Here is a 21,626-nt window from a genome sequence, read left to right on the forward strand (position 1 = left end):
TATCCAGCTGTATAGTTCCTTGCCGTTGGCATTGAAAGTTGATCAATTATATTAAAACCACAAGTATTTTGAGTCAAGAATTATCAAATGCAAAAATGCTAGTATCAATTCAAAAAGAACTGTTGATACAGTTCATATGCACAGCAGATATATAATGTTCGATAAGTAACTTTTCTATTTCCAGATGATACGTTTAAGATCAGGTTTAAGTCGACGTCAGGTTTAATTTTGAGTGTCCTATAGGAGAAAAACAACAATGAGCAACATGTATATAAGTTAGTCTGAAGATTGAACAGGAAATTGTGTATATGCATTTTATAACAGTGACTAGCTATATATAGCATCCGGAAAGTAAAGACTTTTGCTATAATAATAAGAACCCCTTCGTGTGTGAATTCAGGTTAGAAATTTTACATAAAAGAGGGAAGAAAGATACCAGAGGGACATTCAAACTCATAGATCGAATTACAAGAATTTGAACAACACAATAAAGAAGATCAGAGAGAACACAATAATTTGCAGATCACTAGTGTTCGGTACTCTTGTTATGTTTTACTTTTATGACAGAATAAAAGACATCCACATAACATTTATACTTTTTTTTTCAATTTTCGATATTTCATCATTTGTCCTTACAACCAGATCTGATGTCCTTAAATACCTTCACACATAATACAATTTCCTATAAAGGGGGCTCGCGGGTCTAAATATTTTTTTTTTTAATTTATATAGGATTTCGCTGTATTTTTCTATAAATGATCTTTATCTTATACTTAATAGAAAAATGATGTAAAAAAAATGGGGTCACCGTTCATTTACGCTCACAATCTGCATTCGAAAGAAGCAAACATTTTTGTAAAATTTCACTTTATCTTTTGAACTAATAGGAGAAATAGAGGTAATATCAAAATAAAAAAAACTTAATTACAGGAATCGCTCAAATTTTACAATAGTTTAGTTTCAGAACAGCTTAGTTGAAAATTATAATAAAAAATATGGGTCATCGATAAGTTAATTAAAATATTTCAATTTACTTTTTACATCTGAGCATAGTTTTGTGTGGACGTAGCGCGTGTCTGGTGTATACAAATATTTTTTAACAAGTTACCTTTGGATGGCTATTATTCGTTTCTTTCTCTGTCCTATTATTTTCTCCCATTTATCTGTTTATTTATTGTAACCCTGTCGTGTAATGTTGTAATTTTAATGTTATAATTAACACTGCCATTGAAGCGGGAGGTTTGGCATGCCAAAAAAAAACAGGTTCAACCCACCATTTTTTTTTCATAAAATGCCCTGTACCAAGTCAGGAAAATGGTCATTGTTACATTATAGTTCGTTTCTCTGTGTGTTCATTTCGGTGTTGTGTCTCTGTTGTGTCGTAGTTCTCTTATATTTGATATGTTTCCCTCAGTTTTAGTTTGTAACACGGATTTGGTTTTTTCTCTATCGATTGATGAATTTTGAACAGTGGTATACTACTGTTGCCTTTGTCTAATGCCAAAAATGGCATTTTAGCACCAAAGGGAGACAATTTGGAGCTGTTTTAATGTTCATTTGAAAATTCATCTGGGGCCAAAATGAATTGATTTATTTGAACGATTTTTGTACCATATGATAAAGTAACAACTACTTAAAAGGTAATAAATAAAATTTGTATTGAAAAATAAATGTTTGATTTTTTTATCTGAAATTTTTATACCCTCGAGCCTCCTAATGGGCATATGATACTGTTACAGGAGTGGACATGGCGTTGCTAAGGTAAATTGTTATGTTAATGACGTCAAATGGTGACTTTTCGGGAAAAGATTCAGTTTCCGAATAATTTTTATCATTCAAACTTACCTCACTTGAAAACGAGTTCATGGACCCCTCTTTCCTAAAATGCCATTTGGTTTGATTACGAAAGAAAATTATGTGTGACAATTTTCATGAAAACATAAATAGTAGATTTTTTTTAAATTTGATAAATATACAGCAAACAATGACGTTTTTTTTCTACGTTTGTGAACATTTGATAAATTTGAGTCATCGGAAAAACAAATTGCACAAATTTATAGGATATTTATATAGAACAAAATTTACAAATAATTTAACAAAAACAGCTTGTGTTTATCTTTTAAAACAAAAAAGTTTAACGTTACAGGATCGAGCAGAGTATACAATAAGACCATCGCAGCTGTCTCCTCATTGGTAAGTGAATTGTAATTATCGTAATCGGTCAATATTCTGATATGATGTTCTGTTTGGTCCATCTTTAAAACGTCACACATGCAGTCTCAATAGTACGTTTATTTAGCTTTTGGGTTGTTGGCAGCTGTGCATTTTGATCCTACCTGTTTCAATTAAACATGTTAAAGGCCAATATGATCGAGAGTACGTACGGCCATTTTTGAACCTTTACAGTTCGACAGTTTTTTTCCTATTATCAAAATATGATTCGTATATAAGATGACTAAATGGATCGTATTATGCCTGTATTTAAAGAACTTATCGTATATATAGTCATCAACTTCTTTTGATATATATTCATTTAAACAGTTGACCCGTCAAATTTAAAATATGTTAGTGCGACATTGGTTTTTGCTGACAGAGGTTTCCAAAAAATTGATACCTATTAGAACGTTTGTACGTGGCTTCACCTAATTAATTTAAACATAGTGGAAAGGATTATACACTGCATGATGTTTTCTTGTCCAAAAATTCATTATCTGGAATTTATACAAACATTATAATCTTATTTTAATAGCATACTAAGAGCAATCATATGTTAACTATCATGGTTGTTGAAGCAGGATACATTACCGAATCTAGTTCAAAGCTACAGACAACACAATTATACTTGACTCAACAATGTTTATAATTTTAACTGCATGTTTTTAATATTATTAGAAATACTGTAGAAAGTAGCATACATATGACATGACGTGTATGTTTTCAATGATTTTTCCGAAAAAGTTCACACGCCCACGTACTTCATACGAACCGCGCCATTGTTACATATATCTTCTATAAGTAAATCATGTGCTAATCGCTATTTGGCAATTGATTATCCTTTGACCGCATTTTTTGTTGCATACTATTCCATTCATCGAGGCTTAGTACACACACATCAAATTAAACCGTTTAAAGAATGTTAACGAAAATAATAAAATATTTCCCTTCAAACTCACTGTTAAATATTTAACTCATCTACCATTTTTAAAACCAGGGACAACACAAATTAGGATTAATTATATATCATTTTCATGATTTAGAAATAACATGAATATCACAACCCGCGCGAACAAAATCAAATATCATCAAATATATCGATATATCAGTATTATAACTTGGTACGCGTGACGCAAGATTTTGGTCACCTAAGACTTTTCAGTGACGCTTTAATTAGTATAAACAATTGTTCTTAATATAAAGGTTGCTATTAAAAGTGACTCTTGCTGTGTCGTATGAAAAATTCAGCGAATGATCCTTTTCTGTGATATCAGGAGCGAGGACAGAAGATTTTTTCCCCCAGAAAGGACAATATGAAAGTATTAATTTATATCTTAGAATATTAAGTGACGAATTTATTTGTTATTAATTATCGAGCTCTATAGTTCCTTGCCTTTCGCGTATACTGTTGCTCAATTAAATCAAAACCACAAATATTTTGAGTCAAGAGCTATTAATTGCATAATGCTCACTCAAAAAGATGCAGTTTATATGCACAGCAGGTATATAATGTTTGATATTTAACTTTTCTATTTCCAGATGATATGTTATAGATCAGATTAAAGTCGGGGACAGTTTGAATTTTGAATATCCTTCGGGCAATACAATAATGAGCAACATGGTTGAGAGTTGGTCTGACAATGATAAAGACAAACTGTGTATCTGCATTAATGTGGAACAGTGCCTGGAAACCGGAAAAACATACTTCGGCTTTAACAATAAGAAGAACTTCGTGTGTGAATTCAGGTTAGATCTTTCGTGTAAATTACATGATTCTGAACAAAACAAGTTGTCAAATAAACAAGTTAAGAGAGAACACAATTATTTGTGCATTTCCCTGGTGTTCGGTAGTATTGTTATTTTAGGCTTTTATGGCATACTGATAGACATCCACATAACAGTCATATTTACGACTTTCTTCTTTTCTTCGATATTTCAAAATGATCTGATGTCCTGAAATAGACGTTCGAACATAATATTATTTCCTATTTGGAAAAAGCCTCTTATGTATGTATTAGTATTAGTTCCTTATGGAATAAAGAGCAACGATTTTTTTTTAATGAAAAGATATTACGGCATTTTTTTTACAAAATTTCGGGAACAACGTCGGTTTGGCGAAGCAAAATTTATAAATTGTCAAGAGGTTCAATTTACTTGTTTTATCATAGGTTTGACGGCTATAAGTGCATTCTAGTTTGTTATCACATCATCATAAAGAAGCTGTTCAAATACTGACAATTACGATACTATCACATATCTTGCCTCAGATAATTTGTAGCGATAATAGTGTTAATACCATGAAAACAAACTTTTGATGAGGCGTTCGTTTCATACTGGGTATGAATTATGTTAAGGTCAAGTAACAGTAAATGAACGCCGTCTAACGGATTCCGCGAAATATTGCGACGTTTTGTACGAATTACGTCCCTTTGACCAGATTTTGCAATGTTAAAATTTCAACCGGCGATTTTTCAATGGGACAACGGTCAGGGGCGGATCCAGCCATTTTAAAAAGGGGGGGGTTTCCTAACCCAGGACAAAGGGGGGTTCCAATTACATGTCCCCATTCAAATGCATTGATCGTCCAAAAAAAGGGGGGTTCCAACCCCCGGAACCCCCCTCTGGATCCGCGCCTGACGGTAAATATGACGGAAAGTATGTATCTTCTAGGAGATTGAACTTGTTTGCTAAAATTGAAGAAATGCTACAGGATTTTGAAAATGAATATGAAAAGTCATGAAGACGACCTTCAAAACGAAAATCAGGTGTTTGAGTTTGGATATCTGCCGACCAGTTAAAACAAGTGTGAAAACTGTTGATCACTGTTGCTCACCACTATTTCTACATAATTGTGATGAGGAAAAACGGTCTCGACAGTATATTGAACTCTGACACAAAATAGTACTTTTGATGTCATTGTTTACTTCAACTAACCAACAAATATGCAGAAATGAAACTTCTGGTGAAAGGGAAATATATTTAGACCATTTTGAGTCGAAATTCACTTGTCTATGAGTTTGCGTTAAACATTCAGGATTAATGCGCTACATAGTACACTAATTTAAGATTTCAAGAAAACAGGGAGTTATTTTGGTAGTACCTGTGTTTTCAAGATCAGAAATTTCATATAAGACTTTAAACATTGGTTGAAAATTGGCATGTAGAAAGGTGATACATGAACAATTCAGGATATACCTGGTTTCCATGAAGTTAAACTTAAGGTAAAATATTTAGATAGCTGTGAAAATTGCAAGATTCGGTTGAACAGATATAGATTTTTAATTGGTGGTCTGACACCTTTATTTTCGTTTTCCTCCCAAAATAACACAAACTGAATAATCATAAGAAAAGATGACAAATGCGACTATACCTATATAGAACACAGAGGCACGATGATTAATTCATTGTAGAAGGAAGAGAAGCGACACACAAAATTAGGTCTTCTCGTTTATTAGTATAGATACTCTAACTTTTCTTTTACAGTACTTTGTATATCCCCATCCCTGTTTCACTTGAATTATTGTCAGCTTATTCGAATATGAGCATGTTTTCTGGCACGTTTGAAATAAATGCAATTCATCTTATGTTTGAATGTAAATTTACACAATCATGTAATTATAAACATTTAGCATGTTTTAAAAACAGGAAGAAATGTTTATAAGTGCAACACACGGTATTTTAGGACAAGAAATCAATTTTTCTTACACCTTTAAAATTCAAATGAAGTAAAACAAGAAATCAATCTGGTTGACGCAACAATGACAATCTGTTACACAGAATAATAGTGGTGCATTTCGTTCCAGTGGGTCTCAATCAACACTGATTTACAGAAATCTTGGTAAGAATTTAATCTTAGATGCTTGATTTTCTTGACGTTAAAGCATAAAGAAATATTATTGTATGTGCTAGTTATAGTTATAAGTTATTTTGACAAAAAAAAAAACTGTTCGTTGGTCCTTGCGTTGTCGTCAGTTTGTCCTCATTGTTTTAAATGTCCCCTAAGTAACACCTTTCTCTGCATATCTTCGTTACAATGTTCTGTGGAAAACAATAGTATATCAATGAGAGATATTACTTTATTGGGGTACATACATGCAACACCTAAACGAGTTAACTCTTAAAAATCAGCTGAGAGTTTTAATCACCAACTATTAGGAAGGGGAAATCAAGCTTTTCAATTATCAAAATTAGTGTTAATCAAACTGCTTAAAAGCCATCAAATTATTCCTGTAAATTGAGCGGTTCAAATTTCTAGAAATTTTCATACTTTTGTAAACAGGTAAGAGTTAATATTTTTTCAAAATTTTTTGAAAATTTAACGAGCGAAATCTATTTTAGGCAAAGTGTTGGGTATCCCCTTAAGCATAATCAGAAATGATATTGTTTTGTCATAAACTCTTTCAAACATCAGTGAGATAGCGCAGGTGGATTTTTTTAGTCTCCATTTATTGTCTAAAAGAAATGCACCACGAAATAACTATAGGTTAGGGTTAGGGTTAGGGTCAGGCCATGTTTTGTAAGACTAAATAAGTTATTATTAACAAGTGTGTATCACTGGTAAAAAGGTCTAACCTTACCAGGGCATTTAAAGCAAGGCCACATAAAAGGGGCCATGAGTTCCGTAATTTGCCGAAATATAACTGCTAATTTAAAATTACGTCTTACAAGATATTGCGTATATCAGATTTACATGTTTATCTTTACACTAGGTACATACACAGTTATGTTTCAGGTATATTAGCGTGCTCAAGGTATAAAATGATTTTAGATTTAAAAAAGAGGAAATAACGTTTATAAATAGGAATAACTGTTAATTCAGAAATTATTTCATACATCTATTATTGCGATTTTTGAGGAATCGACAAGCATACGAGATCAGTTATTGCGATTGCAGAAAAAAGTTCTCCAAAATGGCTAGAGTAAAACCATTCAAACAGGAAAACCATTGGTCTAATCTTTATATAAAAAGGGGGAAATACTTATGAATAACACCCACACACGACAACCATTGAACATTAGGTTCCTGACTAAGGACAGGCACAAACAACTGCAGCGAGTTTAAACGTTCTAATATGTACCAACCATTACATTTAGATAAACTTGTTAACTTGTTCTCTTGCGAATATTTGCCAATGATTAATCAACAATTAACAATCAATCACTGATTCTAACAAAGTATGTAAATTGAACAATGTGCAGAGAACCTCATTGCTCATAATGAGCAAAATCATTAGTGCTCCAGGAGCCCAAGCCTTAGCCCTAACATATTTACGTTCCTATTTGATTTCAATTAATTAAATATCGTGTGTGTTTTCATTATGTTTACATTAATATACTCGAAATAACATGTTGATTTGGTCCTGGTAATTTTTTATGAAGTTCAAATTCAATCAACTTGAAACTTAGTTTACACTAGAACACACCCGTGATATCGCGGGTCTGTGAATGAATAATAAAAGTATCTATGCGTAAGCCTTATTCTTGTATTGGTATTATCATGTTAATAAGGCATGCCGATTATAAGATGCACAGTTTTCTCTGTTTTCAAAATATTTCTGTTTGAACGCGTCGACCTAAAACTTATCAATTATTGGTAATATTATTTTCTTGGAAACTAAAAGGGCCTGGAATTGATTATTTTTTAATCAACAGCATTGTCCTATATTAGTTATAAATAAAGTTTAATTCTTTGACGTCATGCCGGCTAACAAATTAAAAACTGTACCTATACGCCTAAATTTAAGTTCAGAATTTTAGTATTCGTATTGACATCTTAGAAAGTCATACTGATTAAAATACTACAATAGGGAACAATGTGACAATGATTGAATTTAGAAGTGTCAACCCTGTGCTTATGACTCGTGTATATAGCAAAATCCTAAATTCACCGTATGGTGGTGCGCCCGTCAGATGCGGAACGTACAGATAAGGTAATAGGTAACAGGTGAATATACTATTGGTATCGGTATCGGATTCGACCCGGAACTTGTTAATTATTGGTAATTTTAATTATGTGGACAACACAAGTGTCTGGAGTTGTGTAATTTTTAATCAACACCATTGTCCTATATTAGCTATATATAAAGTTGAATTATTTGCTTTGTCGTTTTTACCCGATGACGGCTGACAAATTGGACCTCGTTATTTTAGTATTATAGATATTCCTTATGATATAACATTAATACGGTTGCACGGTCAACTAAACATAAAAAATGATAGTGCAATAGGGACATTTGTATAATGTGGACACATTCTTAATTTCTTTGTTTAAAAAAAAATATCGGAAAGGTGGTATTATATGAGAGTTATTATTCATTTGTTTGATGTGTTTGAGCGTTTGATTTTCCCATTTCATATGGACTTTTTACTTTTGCATCTTCTTCGTTTAAAACCGTTTATCTCATTCACCATCATTTACACAATGTACTATCAATTATGATGATAGTAAATAAAAAAGAAGATGTGGTATGATTGCCAATGGGAAAACTGTCCACAAGAGACCAAAATGACACAGACATTAAAAACTATAGGTCACTGTACGGCCTTCAACAATGCCCATACCGCATAGTCAGCTATAAAAGGCCCCGATAAGACAATGTAAAATAATTCATCAAGTAGTTTGTCAATCTTCAAATCTGACAAATTGATCGGAAAAGTAAAACATGTAAAAGATCAGAACAGATTATTGATTATTTTTTTTGTAGAAGTATACAAAGCTGCTGTTAAGATTCTTCTTAATTTTTTTTCACGGTAAGGATGTACATATTCATTTGTTAATAATCATCAAATCATATTACAAACAATAGATGTAAACAAGAAAGCTACATGTATCGTTCTAACATTATTGATGTTTAACATTTAAAAAAACCCATCTCACTACAGATGTTGTACTTTTAGTTTGAAAACATCTACACAATATTGATAAACAATTTCTTGGTATAATTTTGTAAATAAAAACATGGCAATTACTCATTATTTATTAAATATATGTTTAGCATATACAAGAAATAACATTTGTTTGTTAATATACTTGGTTTATATGCCATTTTGTGCTTCTTTGTTACATATTTTTTTGTTTCATAGTTATTAAGATTATAATTCGTTGTTGACTGCTGTACCCTGCTTTTCCTTACACATTTACCTATTTTATCTGTTGGTTCCCTAATTGTTGTCAACATGATGGAAATTAATGCGCCTGTCATCATGTCATACATTGTACAAGTGAGAGGTTTAGCTAGCTTTAACACCAGGTTTAATCCACCATTTTCTACATAAGTAAATGCCTGTACCAAGTCAGGAATATGACAGATGTTATCTATTCGTTTGATGTGTTTGAGCAATTAATTTTGCATTTTGATTTGGAACTTTACGTTTTGAATTTTCCTCGAAGTTCAGAGTTTTAGAGATTTTTCTTTTAGTTTTGTTCGAAACAGTTGAAACATTTTTTTCAACTTATAAAGTTTCGAAGAATAACATATGAATAATGTTTATATTTCGTTTGTTTTAAAGGCGCAAATATTCGATCTATATTAAAAAGTAAAACATTTAAGGTATTAAATGTTCTCATGCGAATATCTAGCACGGATAGTTAATCAACAATCAACAAGCAATTATTAATTCTAACAAAGCATATATTGATATGGTCATATTTATAAATAAACTGTTTACAAAATGTTTAATTTTTGGAAATACTAAGGCTTTTCAATTCAGGAATAGACTATCTTAGCTGTAATTTTAAGAATTTTGGTCCTTAATGCGCTTCAACTTCATACCTTGTTTGGCCTTTTTAACTTTTTTGGATTCGAGCGTCTCTGATAAGTCTTTTGTAGACGAAATGCGCGTCTGCATTAATGCGAAATTTAATTCTGGTATCTATGATGAGTTGATTACACAATGTGTAGAAAACCACACTGCTCATATTGAGTAAAATTATCTATGATGCAAGAGCTAAAACCTTAGCCCTAACATATTAACGTTCCTATTTATTTCAATTTTTCTGACTAGTGCGTGTTTTCATTATGTTTATATCAATACACTAGAAATAACATGTGTTTTTGGTCAAGGTAGTTTCTGATTAAGTTGAAGTCTAATCAACTTAATACTTAGTACACATCTTCCGTATGCTATGATCTCGCTCATGTTTATGTGAAGTTAAGAGTTTTGACCCCGATTGCACAGTCCACTGAACATAGACAATGATTACCGCGAGAGGGTCATCCTTGTACTACGGAAACATTCCTGTTTTCTTTGTTTATAAAATGCTATAATCATGGCGACAATAATAATAATAAAAAATGTATTGTATCATGTGTATGACAGTTGATATCAATTCGTTTGCTGTATTTGAGAATTTGATTTTGGCATTTGATTAGGGACTTTCCGGTTTGAATTTTTCTCGGAATGTTTTTTTTTTTGTAATTTTACTTTTTACTAGTTTTGCATTCCCTTCGTTTAAAACTGTTTATCTCATTTTACACCATTTACACAATGAAATATGAATTATGATTGGAGTAGTTTGCCGATGTTCCAATCTGACAAATTGATTAGACAAATATAAGACCTGAACAGATGTTTAACTGATTCAAAGCTTTTTTGAAGTATACAAAGCTGCTGTTCAGATTCTTCTAAATTTTCTTCACGATAAAGATGCACAAATTCATTTGTTAATAATCAGCAAATCAAAATATAAACAACAGATGTACACAAGGAAGCTACATGTATCGTTCTAACATTATTGATGTTTTACATTTAAAAAAACCCATCTCGCTACAGATGTCGTAATTTTAGTTTGAAAACATCTTCACAATATTGATATAGATATCAACGTTATACAATAATTCAATACTGTCAAATCCTTGTTATAATAACCTTATCATAAGAAGATTTGGCATTAGTGACAATGAGACAATTCTTCATCCAGGTCACAAAAGCTATGTTTGGAAAAATATTTAGAAAATTTTGGCCCTCAATGCATCAACTGTGGGTTTTTTTTTCTATTTCATTCGAGCGTCACTGGTACTCTTGGTACAAATTTAAACCAAGGCAGAAAAGTCCCTTTTTGTTTTAAATAAGGATGCATGATTTCGTGTTAAAATTCCTTGACAATTATATCACCTTGTTTCATTTCCAGAGGAGAAATGTTCCCTCAATTTCTATATTTATCTAAAATCAATAACAATCTATTTTACGACTATACATTTTATTTGTCAATTGTAAACATTTCTGATTGAAGACTTTCAACAAAGGTAGATGATGGATGAAAATTTAACATAAAATGAGCATGAAGGGGACTATTATGATGACTATGCGGTATGGGCTTTGTTCATTATTGAAGGCTGTACAGTAGCCTACTGCAGTTAATTTCTGTGTAATTTGGTCTCTTGTGGATAGTTGTCTCATTGGCATTCATACCACATCTTCTTTTAAATAGTCATAGGTATGTTTATCATTTTTATTCAAACAAATCCTCAATGTCCTTATAGAACGGTATAGAACGGTATGGAGAGAAAAAAGGAAAATAACAAAAATTCCGAACTTCAAGGAAAATTCATAACGGATAGTCCTTTATCCAATGGCAAAATCAAAAGCTCAAACACAGCAAACGAATTGATAAAAAGTGTCTTATTTCTGACCCAGTATTTCCTTTGTAGAAACTGGTGGAGGAACCCTGCTTTTATAGCAAGCTGCACCTTCCACTTGTATAACAGACTCATGTGTATCAAAAGTATCATTCACTTCATGTTAAATGGTGTTGCTTGGACTTTAGTTTTCTGTGTTGTTTCTTGATTACTATTGTTCGTCTTTTTCTTCTTTTTGCCATTATATTGTCAGTTTATTATTAGATCTATGAGTTTGAATGTTTTCTGGGATCTTTCGACCTTCTATTAAATGGGTTTGTAGCACGGAGTATATTCAAGTTTCCATGATATTTTATTTTCAGGTCAACGCAGGAAGACACCAGTGCGTCAATAGTACACCAATTTCATTATGAAATTGAAATCGTATTGCTATAGGTTTAATGAGAAAATTTCCATCTGAAGTGCATGTATACGAATCTTTGGAAGGTCGTTAACCCGCGGAATAATTTATCAATAGTTAGTAAGGAAGTTACATGGATAACAAATTAAGCGCCATTGCTTACCAACTGAGATATCAGATCAATATAAAATTGTCATTTTATCTTCATGTAATTAAAAAAAACATAATAATATACACGTACATAGAAGATGTCATGTGATATGTAGTATATAATATATGTACATATTGTAGTTTTGAAGTTGTTTCCAAAGATTCCTGATATCATTGAATGCGAAAACTGCTGTAAAGAAGCCAAAATGAAATTCTTATTGGTTGCTGTCGTACTAATGTTGGAACTTGTTTGTGTTTTATCAATTCAAAGTAAGTTGTTTATTGTTTATAAAGCTCATTTTTTATTAGACATATCACAATTCATGAAGATTTTAGGTTAAATTTCAATGATTGTAAAGTAACATTGAACGGAGGGATTTGTTTAGTATTTGTTTTGTATTTTCCTTTGTTATATTACAAAATATAACCTCTGAAATAATATATTAATACAACAATAGTTGAATTATGTAGTAAGACAACACACTAAAAATAGAAGCATGTAAAATAATTTTCTTTGTTATATCAGTTTTAGATTATTCGTTTAAATTGTTTGATTCATTGTTTTCATTAGTGTTTAATTGAATGGCAACATTCAATCCATATAATCGCATACAAGATTCTGAAAAAAATAACAATTTAAAAAGAAAATGTATAAAATTGTATTTCAGGAAAAACGAAAAATTGTAAAAGAAAGCATTCAGATCAACCTAAAGGTAATCCCCCTTTACATTATACAATCTTTTTATTTCTTATTCATTGATTTTATTTAGAAATAAAAAGAAGAAGAAAAAAATACATGTATACGCGCTAAAAATATAGGTTTTTCTGCAAGAAATTAAATACAAATAAAAAAAATATATAATTTTCGGAACAACACAACATTAGTTGTATGCAAACTTTTTGTTTTTATATATTTTTATTTATATTTATTGATTATGTAACACTGCATTAAGTAATGATTTACATTGATTTGATAAAATATTAGCAATAAAATATGTCAATGCATCATCAAAAGACCAACACTGTCGACATTTCCTTATTGACGGGTGCACATCAAAGAGCTATTTTGAATTGAAAGACTTATACTATTTTTTTTGATAATAATATTGGTTTGATATCTTTGTGCTGACGATTGCATATTGGGCCATTCCAGTTAATGTCTGCTAAAGGGGGATAGATGGTCCTTTCTGAGGGATTGAAGGGTGTAAAATTTAAACATCTTAGGTGTGATATTTTGGGTTTTTTCATCTGACACGTACACTTATACGCAAACAAATTCTGAGGGTTGCAGCAGTAAATAATTAAAAATAATTACATCTTAGGGGTTACAAAAATGCCTATGTCAGATCTTAGGGGTTCTTCGGAATGTAGACAGTTTTGTATCACGCATTATCTTGCATTGTATTTAAAATTCTGATGGGTACAATCCTATCATTAAAAAAATTCTGATAGGTCATTTTCCCCATGAGTGCCCATCCACCCAATATGAACAGAAAATCTACATCTGATAGGTCATAATTTTTAGATCTGATAGGTAATTTTTCATGATGTTTGTTCTGATACGTATAAAAAAATCTCCCCATCCATCCCCACCTATCAGAAATTAACTGGAATGGCCCATTGTATCACAATGAATGATATTCGATTGCAAAACGAATTCAAATAATTAAATTGAATAATCCAACCAGATGCTCGAAGCTGTATAGTACAGTGGGTTAAGCTTGTTTACATTTTATACCAATAATGAGGTAAAATTATGAAAGTCATGCTAGTATGATAGATGTGTATTTACTATTCCTTTGCAATTCGAGCTGTCTTCCAGAGCGGGCTTTAATAAATAAAAATACAATAAAGCACCAAAAAATTTTTAACTATTTGACAGTTAGGACAAAATAAATAATTTTTACAAATTGCATACTGAGAAATAATATATACATGTAACACAACATTTCAGTCTCGCTTCTGTACACTTTAATTATGTAGGTATATCATTGGTTTTTGTTTCAGTTCAATGTAACCAAACTGAAACAAACACGTGCTTAAATATCGATGTAGGAGACAAAACTGTAGGCGCAGTGGCTCGTTTATCCTGCCCAGATGGGTTTAATCTGATTGGTGACGATAACATTGTTTGTTTAGATTCGGGTAATTGGAGTGAAATAAATGCAAAATGTAAGAATATTTACATACAAAACAATTGAATGGAAACTGTATAGCTGTATTTTACTGTTAATTATATAACTGACAATGCAAACCCGTCTATAAATTTATTTATTTTTTTCAGATAAAAAGACGTATTTCCTTATATTTTTACAACAGACATTCGGCTGTCCTATGGACACCAATTGTTACTCTATGCATGTATCTAGTATATTTTTCAAATTTAACAAAAGCAAATTCAGCCGATGTGAATAAAGTTATCAATCTCCGGCGAAGAGTTCATAAGCGTTCCATACATGTTCCGCAATGCCAATCTCCGGTGCAGAGATCATTATCCGTTCCGTTCATCAATACTTCGTAACAATACACTCAATATAAAGCATGTATGGAACGGATTTTAATTCTGCGCGGGAGATTACCGCAATACTGCACTTACTATGAGTGTAATATTACGTAGAATTCAATGGAACCGATATGATCTCTCCACCGGAGATTTCGATGTCAGAATAGGTAACAAAAGAAACTAAGACAATTGACAGTGATATATAATTTTGGAAAAGATTACTTGAAGTTACTGACATGCAAACGCCAAACCTTAATTACACTGAATGTGAGATTGTGTCTTCATCGTATGAGAATGAAGGACAATCCCTCTCATTTTGGGGTTTAGTATCATACCATCATACAATATATAGAGAAAATATAACCCGTTTCATGGCAACAACTGGTTTTATAACAAATGTGTTTATTTCCGATGCAAAGACTTTATGAGTGAATCAAAATAAATACATGTACCAAAAATATGCCAATTCATACTGAGGCTTGAGGTCTACTATCTTTAAATTGTGTTCTTTGTTTTTAAATTTGGAAAATGAATTCAAAACATCGATATGTATTTCAAATGTGTTTTATTTTGCCTTTTATTGATCCATCAACTGAATTTGATATTTCCTATCTAAACTACGGACATTGATGGTCCAAGTCATATTTACTACAACTTTTGTGAATTTTTGTGATGCAGACCTTCTATCCGTCTTAATATCAATTGCATTAGTCTTATATGGTCGAAATGCGCGTCTTGCGTACTACATAAGAAGCATGTTATCTATAATGAGTTTTTATTATCAAATCAACTTTGGGTTCTCTTTATTTAGGTGATCCAGGCGATGAAATCGGCGGAATAAATGTCCAATCATTTGGTGGTTCCAGATACGTTTTTGTCAACTTTACTCAGAAAAACTATTCCGAAGCAGAGGTATTTTTATAGTTACTATCTTAACATATTTTAATTGAAAACAAATTGTGATTGTTTTTCTTTAAAATATTTAACAAATGTCATTACAACTTGGCTGTAATGAATGGTTCTCGTAACAAATACTAGTAAGAGAAAACGTAAATCTTAGTGCGACAGCAAACAAACAACGTTTGAACATAAAAAAAACCAATCTTCAGTGATGGAAATGTATTAATGTCTCATTTCAAAGTTTCGTGGCCAAGAGTAAAAAGGAATTTTATTTTTACCTCTTTTTTATGAGTATAAATATTCATAAAAAAAGGTGAATGGTCTAGATTTGACAGGTAGTTTGTTAAATTTGCTTTGTTACAATAGCAATAAAAAGCAATACTCCGGTATTTACAGTAAATTTTATCAAATAAATTTTATCATCAATGTATGTTTGAGAGACAGGTGCCTGGCTTGTGTTGGGTTTACGCTTTTGATAATGGTCATCGGTGCAAATAGTGATAACTACATTTTGTAAAAGGTATTTAAAGATGAAAATGTTACATGTTATGTTTTTGGTCAAAGTATTTCAAATATTTTGAAGGCATACTGTTCTGATATTTGTGGATCACTTGTCGAAATCAATAACAAAGAGGAAGACGACTACCTTATGGCAACAACGCAATCATTAAACGTTGGTAAGGATCGTTACTTTCATCGTATTTTTGAATGAATAGTTTGCATAATATAAGATCAAATGATAAACACCTAAAAGAAAACCAATCTGGGCATTGTTCGTCTTGATACAATGATGCAAGCAAAGGAACGTAAACTAGTTAATCGGAAAATTTTATTACGGAGAAGAACCAATAAAGATGAAAATAAGAATGATTTCAGGTTTATTGCTTTATTGACATTGGTATTGAAAACATGGAAAAATATTTCAAAGAAAATACCGTAATGATTATTGACCTAAGAGTACCAACAAAGCTGATAATCACAAAATTCAACCAGCTGTAGAGCAAAACAGATATAAAGCATCTTAAATAAAGGTAAAAGAAGGTTACGAAAAAAAGTGAGAAAAAGAATTTAAAAAATAGAAACACTAGCCGGGAAATAAGTGTTGACATCCAAAGTCTCACTGAGAAATTAAACAAATTTGGCCGGTGTTGCTCCAATCAAAAAACGAGTAAGTCTCCCTTACTAATGAAAGCTATAGCATAGCTTATAGTTCTAATTGATAGTTATGCTGAGATTTTACCAGTTAGGATGGCAGCATCCTTTCTGACAAAGGCCTTAGTAACTTCAATTCGCTTAAATACACCTCAGTAAGTGATGAATGAAAATACAAACTACTAGACACCAACAAACGCGCAGGACCAGACAAAATACCACATACAATAATGCAAATATAATCTGCAGAACTATTATAAGCACTCCGAAAAATGTTTTCACCGGACAAAGAAGAAATTCCCTTTATCCCGTTATAAATTTGGATGCCGATAAATCTCCACTATAACAGAAAGGAGACACTCACTTGGTAGCTAGTTACCGTTCAGTTTTTCCTTGATTACATCACTTGTAAGATACAGTTCGCAGCAATATATAGTCACAACCTGCAAAAATAAGTGTTAGAAAGCTGGGAGAAGATATGGATGCTGAAGATTAACCCCTGAAAGGGAACATTTTTCGCTAACAACTGCAGAACGGAGACACGGGACAGTACCCGTACAGCTGTCCTGTCCATTAAACCAAACCGTAGTTAATGTCAATAATTTGAATTCTCAATATCTTACTTCGTATTTTATTTGGCCTTTTAAACATTATTTGATTCGAGCGTCACTGATGAGTCTTTTGTAGACGAAACGCGCGTCTGGCGTAAATAAATAATTTTAATCCTGGTATCTATTATGAGTTTATTTACAACTTCTCTTGAAATAAACATATAGAGAATGATATAACAAAAAACAACAAGACACTTTGCTTTGTTAATCGGATCTTTAAAGAATGCACCAGAAGTAAAAGCTGCTACTTTTAAACTCGAGTACAACTTGTCATACAGCTTTTACCCAACCTGACCCATGGAAGCCTCGGTCACACCTTAAGGGATAAGTCGAGCAGGTGCCTAAAGCCTCGGTCACACCTTAACGGATAACTCGAACGAATGCCTAAAGCCTCGGTCACACCTTAACGGATGGCTCGAACGGAAGCATAAAGCCGCGGTTACACCTTAATGGATAACTCGAACGGATGCCTAAAGCCTCGGTCACACCTTAACAGTATGTGCGTGTTCTAAAATATTCATAATGAGATAATAGACATCAACAAGGGTATCAACCAAAACGCAAGCGACACTAGAACTCGTTCTGGACAACATCTTACATATAGAAAAAGGTCACATGATCACCAATGCATGTTTTTTTTTTAATCTATGAGTTTGACTGTCCCTCTGGTATCGTTCGCCTCTCTTTTGTCATCGTTCACATGTATGAATGAAAAGACAATCATGTATTGTTTATAATAACAATTAATGTCGCTTTGAGAGGAATGCTTTGCTTGGGACGACTACTGACATTAACGAACACAGGTGTGGCTTAGTACAAACAAATAATTAATTATAATTTGTAACGAATTCATACACATTATTTACCTACATACCCACTCTTTAATACTCCACTATTCAACCATTTAGACACCACAGACCATCCAGAGTATGGTTATTTACTCGGCTAGAAAACGTTTTTTCGATTAAATATAAAAAACATGATTATGATAACGATAAGTACGAACAATATAACAGAGGGACAGTCAAACTCATCATTCGAAAATAACTGACAACGCAATGGCTAAAACATCCTCAAATATAAAATATTTATAATCTAATGCACCAGACGCACGGTTCGTGCAAATAACAATATCCAGTCACGCTGGAAACAACTTTGTTTCTCATAAAAATGCAGCTGAGTAATCCCTTTTGGTGACAATATGAACGAGGACAGTAGTACATGATTGTTGCAAAATATATATATTGTTATGTACAATTTTTCACAATACATCTTATAATATTTAATATGAAACTTTTCTATGTGCAGCATCGTTTTGGATAGGATTAAAGTCGAACGATGGATCGAGTTTCGAATGGCCTTCAGGCAATACAATAATTACTAACATGTATGAAAATTTTGAGGATCAGACGTATGCTAAAGATAAAGGAAGTTGTGTGCTCGCATATAATAATCATGATGGTAACAGTAGGAGGTGGGAACCGTTTGTAAAAGAATTTTGCGATGAGAACAAGAAACACTTCGTCTGTGAGCTCATGTAAGAATTTTGTCATCTTATTACATAATTTTGAAAAAAAAACCAAGTTGTCATATAAACAAATTCCGAACACACAATACGCCGTTTCAGAATCTAATGCATTCTGGGTTATATTTCCAAAAGCGTATACCAGAACGTTTTGAATGGTTTAAAACGTGATAAATAATAGAAATTCAACCAATGACGTAACGTTATTTTCATTTTGGTGTACAAACAACGAGAAACGGCGAATTACAACAGATTTATGATAATTTGTTTTTCTTTCAATAATCAATATCATAACATTTGTTGTTTTAACCAGTTTTTACATGTATGTCGTGAAATAGAAGTTCCTTCATAATATTATTTGAAATTGAAATGAATATTTTGTAGAATATTTGTCTAATGTTAAGAATATAAAATAAAATTGAGAATGGAAATGGGGAATGTGTCAAAGAGATAACAACCCGACCAAACAGCAGAAAACAGCTGATGGCCAACAGTGACAAAACAGCGAAAAATCCCGCTCCCTGATGCGGGATTCAGCTGGCCTTTTAACAAAATGTGTATTAATTCAATAAAAGTTTACATCGAACTAACCATTTAAAGATATAAATGAACTAAAATAAAAAAAAAACCAACATACAAACAAGACTAAAGAAAGGTCTGAGGCTCCCGGCTTGGGACAGGTGCCAAAATGCGGCGGGGTAAAACATGTTTTGTGAACACTCAACCTTTTGTGAAGCATTTGCTTATAGAATAAAAGGATATTGAATAGTTGTTTAAAAATAAAAAAATATTGCGGCACTGTTTTATCATAAAGTTTAGACGAAAATACAAAAAAACAATGGCATAAATGGTAGAGGTTCTATTTACAAGATCATAGATATAACGATAATGACGCCAATTCTATGTTGTTATCGCATCCTAGTGAAGAGGCTGCTCATATACACCTAATTACGATGCTACCACATTTTTTGCCACAGAAATGTTTTATCGAGAAACTTGTAGGTACCAATAAGGACAAGCTATTATGAGGCGTTTGCATCATACTATGTATGAGTTATGCAAAATGGTTCCGAGAAGCGTATTTCTAGCGAGGTATACTTTTTGAAAAAATGTATCCTTATATTTATGCTTAGAAGCCAGCTGAAGCACGGCTCTTACTGCGAGATTTTCTCGATGTATTGATGCCTATTGGGGGCTTTTGTTGACACTTTGACACATTCCCTATTTCCATTCTCAATTTTATTAATCACATTGTGAGTGTTTTCCATTAAACATTCTACATATATACCAAAGGATTTTGAAATTGTGTAATTCACACAAAGTAATTAAAGAGCAAACGGCAACCGAAATCATTATAAGTATTGTTGACCAGGCAACATTCCAAACTGAAAAATATATTTTAATTTATGATAATTTGTTCGATAACTCTAAGATGAACACGATTCTATACATCTTGAATTAACCATTTGTGTTTGTTTTCCAGGTCTGGCTGATTTCAAGACAGAAACAGAACACAGTATATTATAACCTGACATTTGTGTTATTTTGAAAATTTGGTAAAAGCATAATAAAGAAGTATTATTGCAAGCTCTAGTTTTAATTATAATTGTTTTGTAATACAAACAAAGCATACTTGTACGTATTATGTGTATGTACTTGTATGTATGTGCCTTTCCAAAGTCAGGAGCCTGTAACTCAGTGGTTGTCGGTTTTTTTTGTGTTACATATGTGTTGTTGTTTTCCTTATTTGTACATAAATTAGGCCGTTAATTTTCCTGTTTGAATTGTTTTACATTTTTATTTAGGGGCCTTTTATTGCCGACTTTGTGGTATGGAACTAGCTCATTGTTGAAGGCCGTGTGGTGATCTATAGTTGTTAATGTATGTGTCCCTTGGTCTTTTGTGGATAGTTGTCTTTTTGGCAATCATACCACATCTTCTTTTTTTGTTTGTACCACTAGAGGAGCATTGACTGACTCCATTCAATGTGCATCTTAGTTTGCTTAACCTATAATGGTTTACTTTTTAAAATTGTTATTTGGATGGAGAGTTGTATCATTGGCACTCACACCACATATTTCTATATCTATTAAAGTCCTTAATCAGGTTAATCAAGTGAAGTTGAACTATAGCCTGAGTCAATGTTATCGTCATTATACATCACTTATTCTCCATGTTGACTCAATTCCTTTTTAAACAGAAACTATTCAATTTTCATTCCATCTACACTACAGAGGAAATTCTAAATAATCACAGGTAAATATAAAAAAGAAGATATGGTATGATTGCCAATGAGACAACTCTCCACAAGAGACCAACTGATATTTATGACTATAAATCACCGTACGGTCTTGAACAATGAGCACAGTCCATATTGCATAGTCAACTATAAAAGGCCCCAACATGACAATATTCCTTTGGAATGTCACCCATTGATGCATAACTTGATATTCCTGCAACTGTTCAGATACATTTTCCAAAATTAGATAACTGTCGTTTATAACACAATGTTGGCTGCTGTATACCCATTGTTGACATATGTACCTATTGCTGTGTATTCATACATTGATAATGAAGGTCGGTTGAGAAAATA

At 32.2% G+C, this 21,626-nt stretch overlaps 1 protein-coding gene across 2 annotated transcripts; it reads left to right on the forward strand.

The window, feature by feature from the left end:
- Positions 1–2,144: 2,144 nt before the first annotated feature.
- Positions 2,145–20,620, forward strand: LOC143051300 (C-type lectin domain family 1 member B-like). 2 transcript variants are annotated; one of them, XM_076224248.1, is made up of 10 exons: positions 2,145–2,193; positions 3,754–6,052; positions 8,919–8,964; positions 11,865–12,612; positions 13,011–13,055; positions 14,350–14,514; positions 15,657–15,757; positions 16,329–16,422; positions 18,817–19,045; positions 20,517–20,620. In XM_076224248.1, exons 4-10 carry the CDS (start codon positions 12,549–12,551, stop codon positions 20,524–20,526), a joined length of 708 nt encoding a protein of 235 aa, XP_076080363.1. In that variant the 5' UTR covers positions 2,145–2,193; positions 3,754–6,052; positions 8,919–8,964; positions 11,865–12,548; the 3' UTR covers positions 20,527–20,620. The 2 variants fall into 2 exon arrangements, with proteins under 2 accessions (XP_076080363.1, XP_076080365.1); XM_076224250.1 differs by having other exon boundaries at positions 14,350–14,487.
- Positions 20,621–21,626: the final 1,006 nt, after the last annotated feature.

This window comes from Mytilus galloprovincialis, chromosome 11 (assembly GCF_965363235.1).
Source record: "Mytilus galloprovincialis chromosome 11, xbMytGall1.hap1.1, whole genome shotgun sequence".
NCBI lineage: Eukaryota > Metazoa > Mollusca > Bivalvia > Mytilida > Mytilidae > Mytilus > Mytilus galloprovincialis.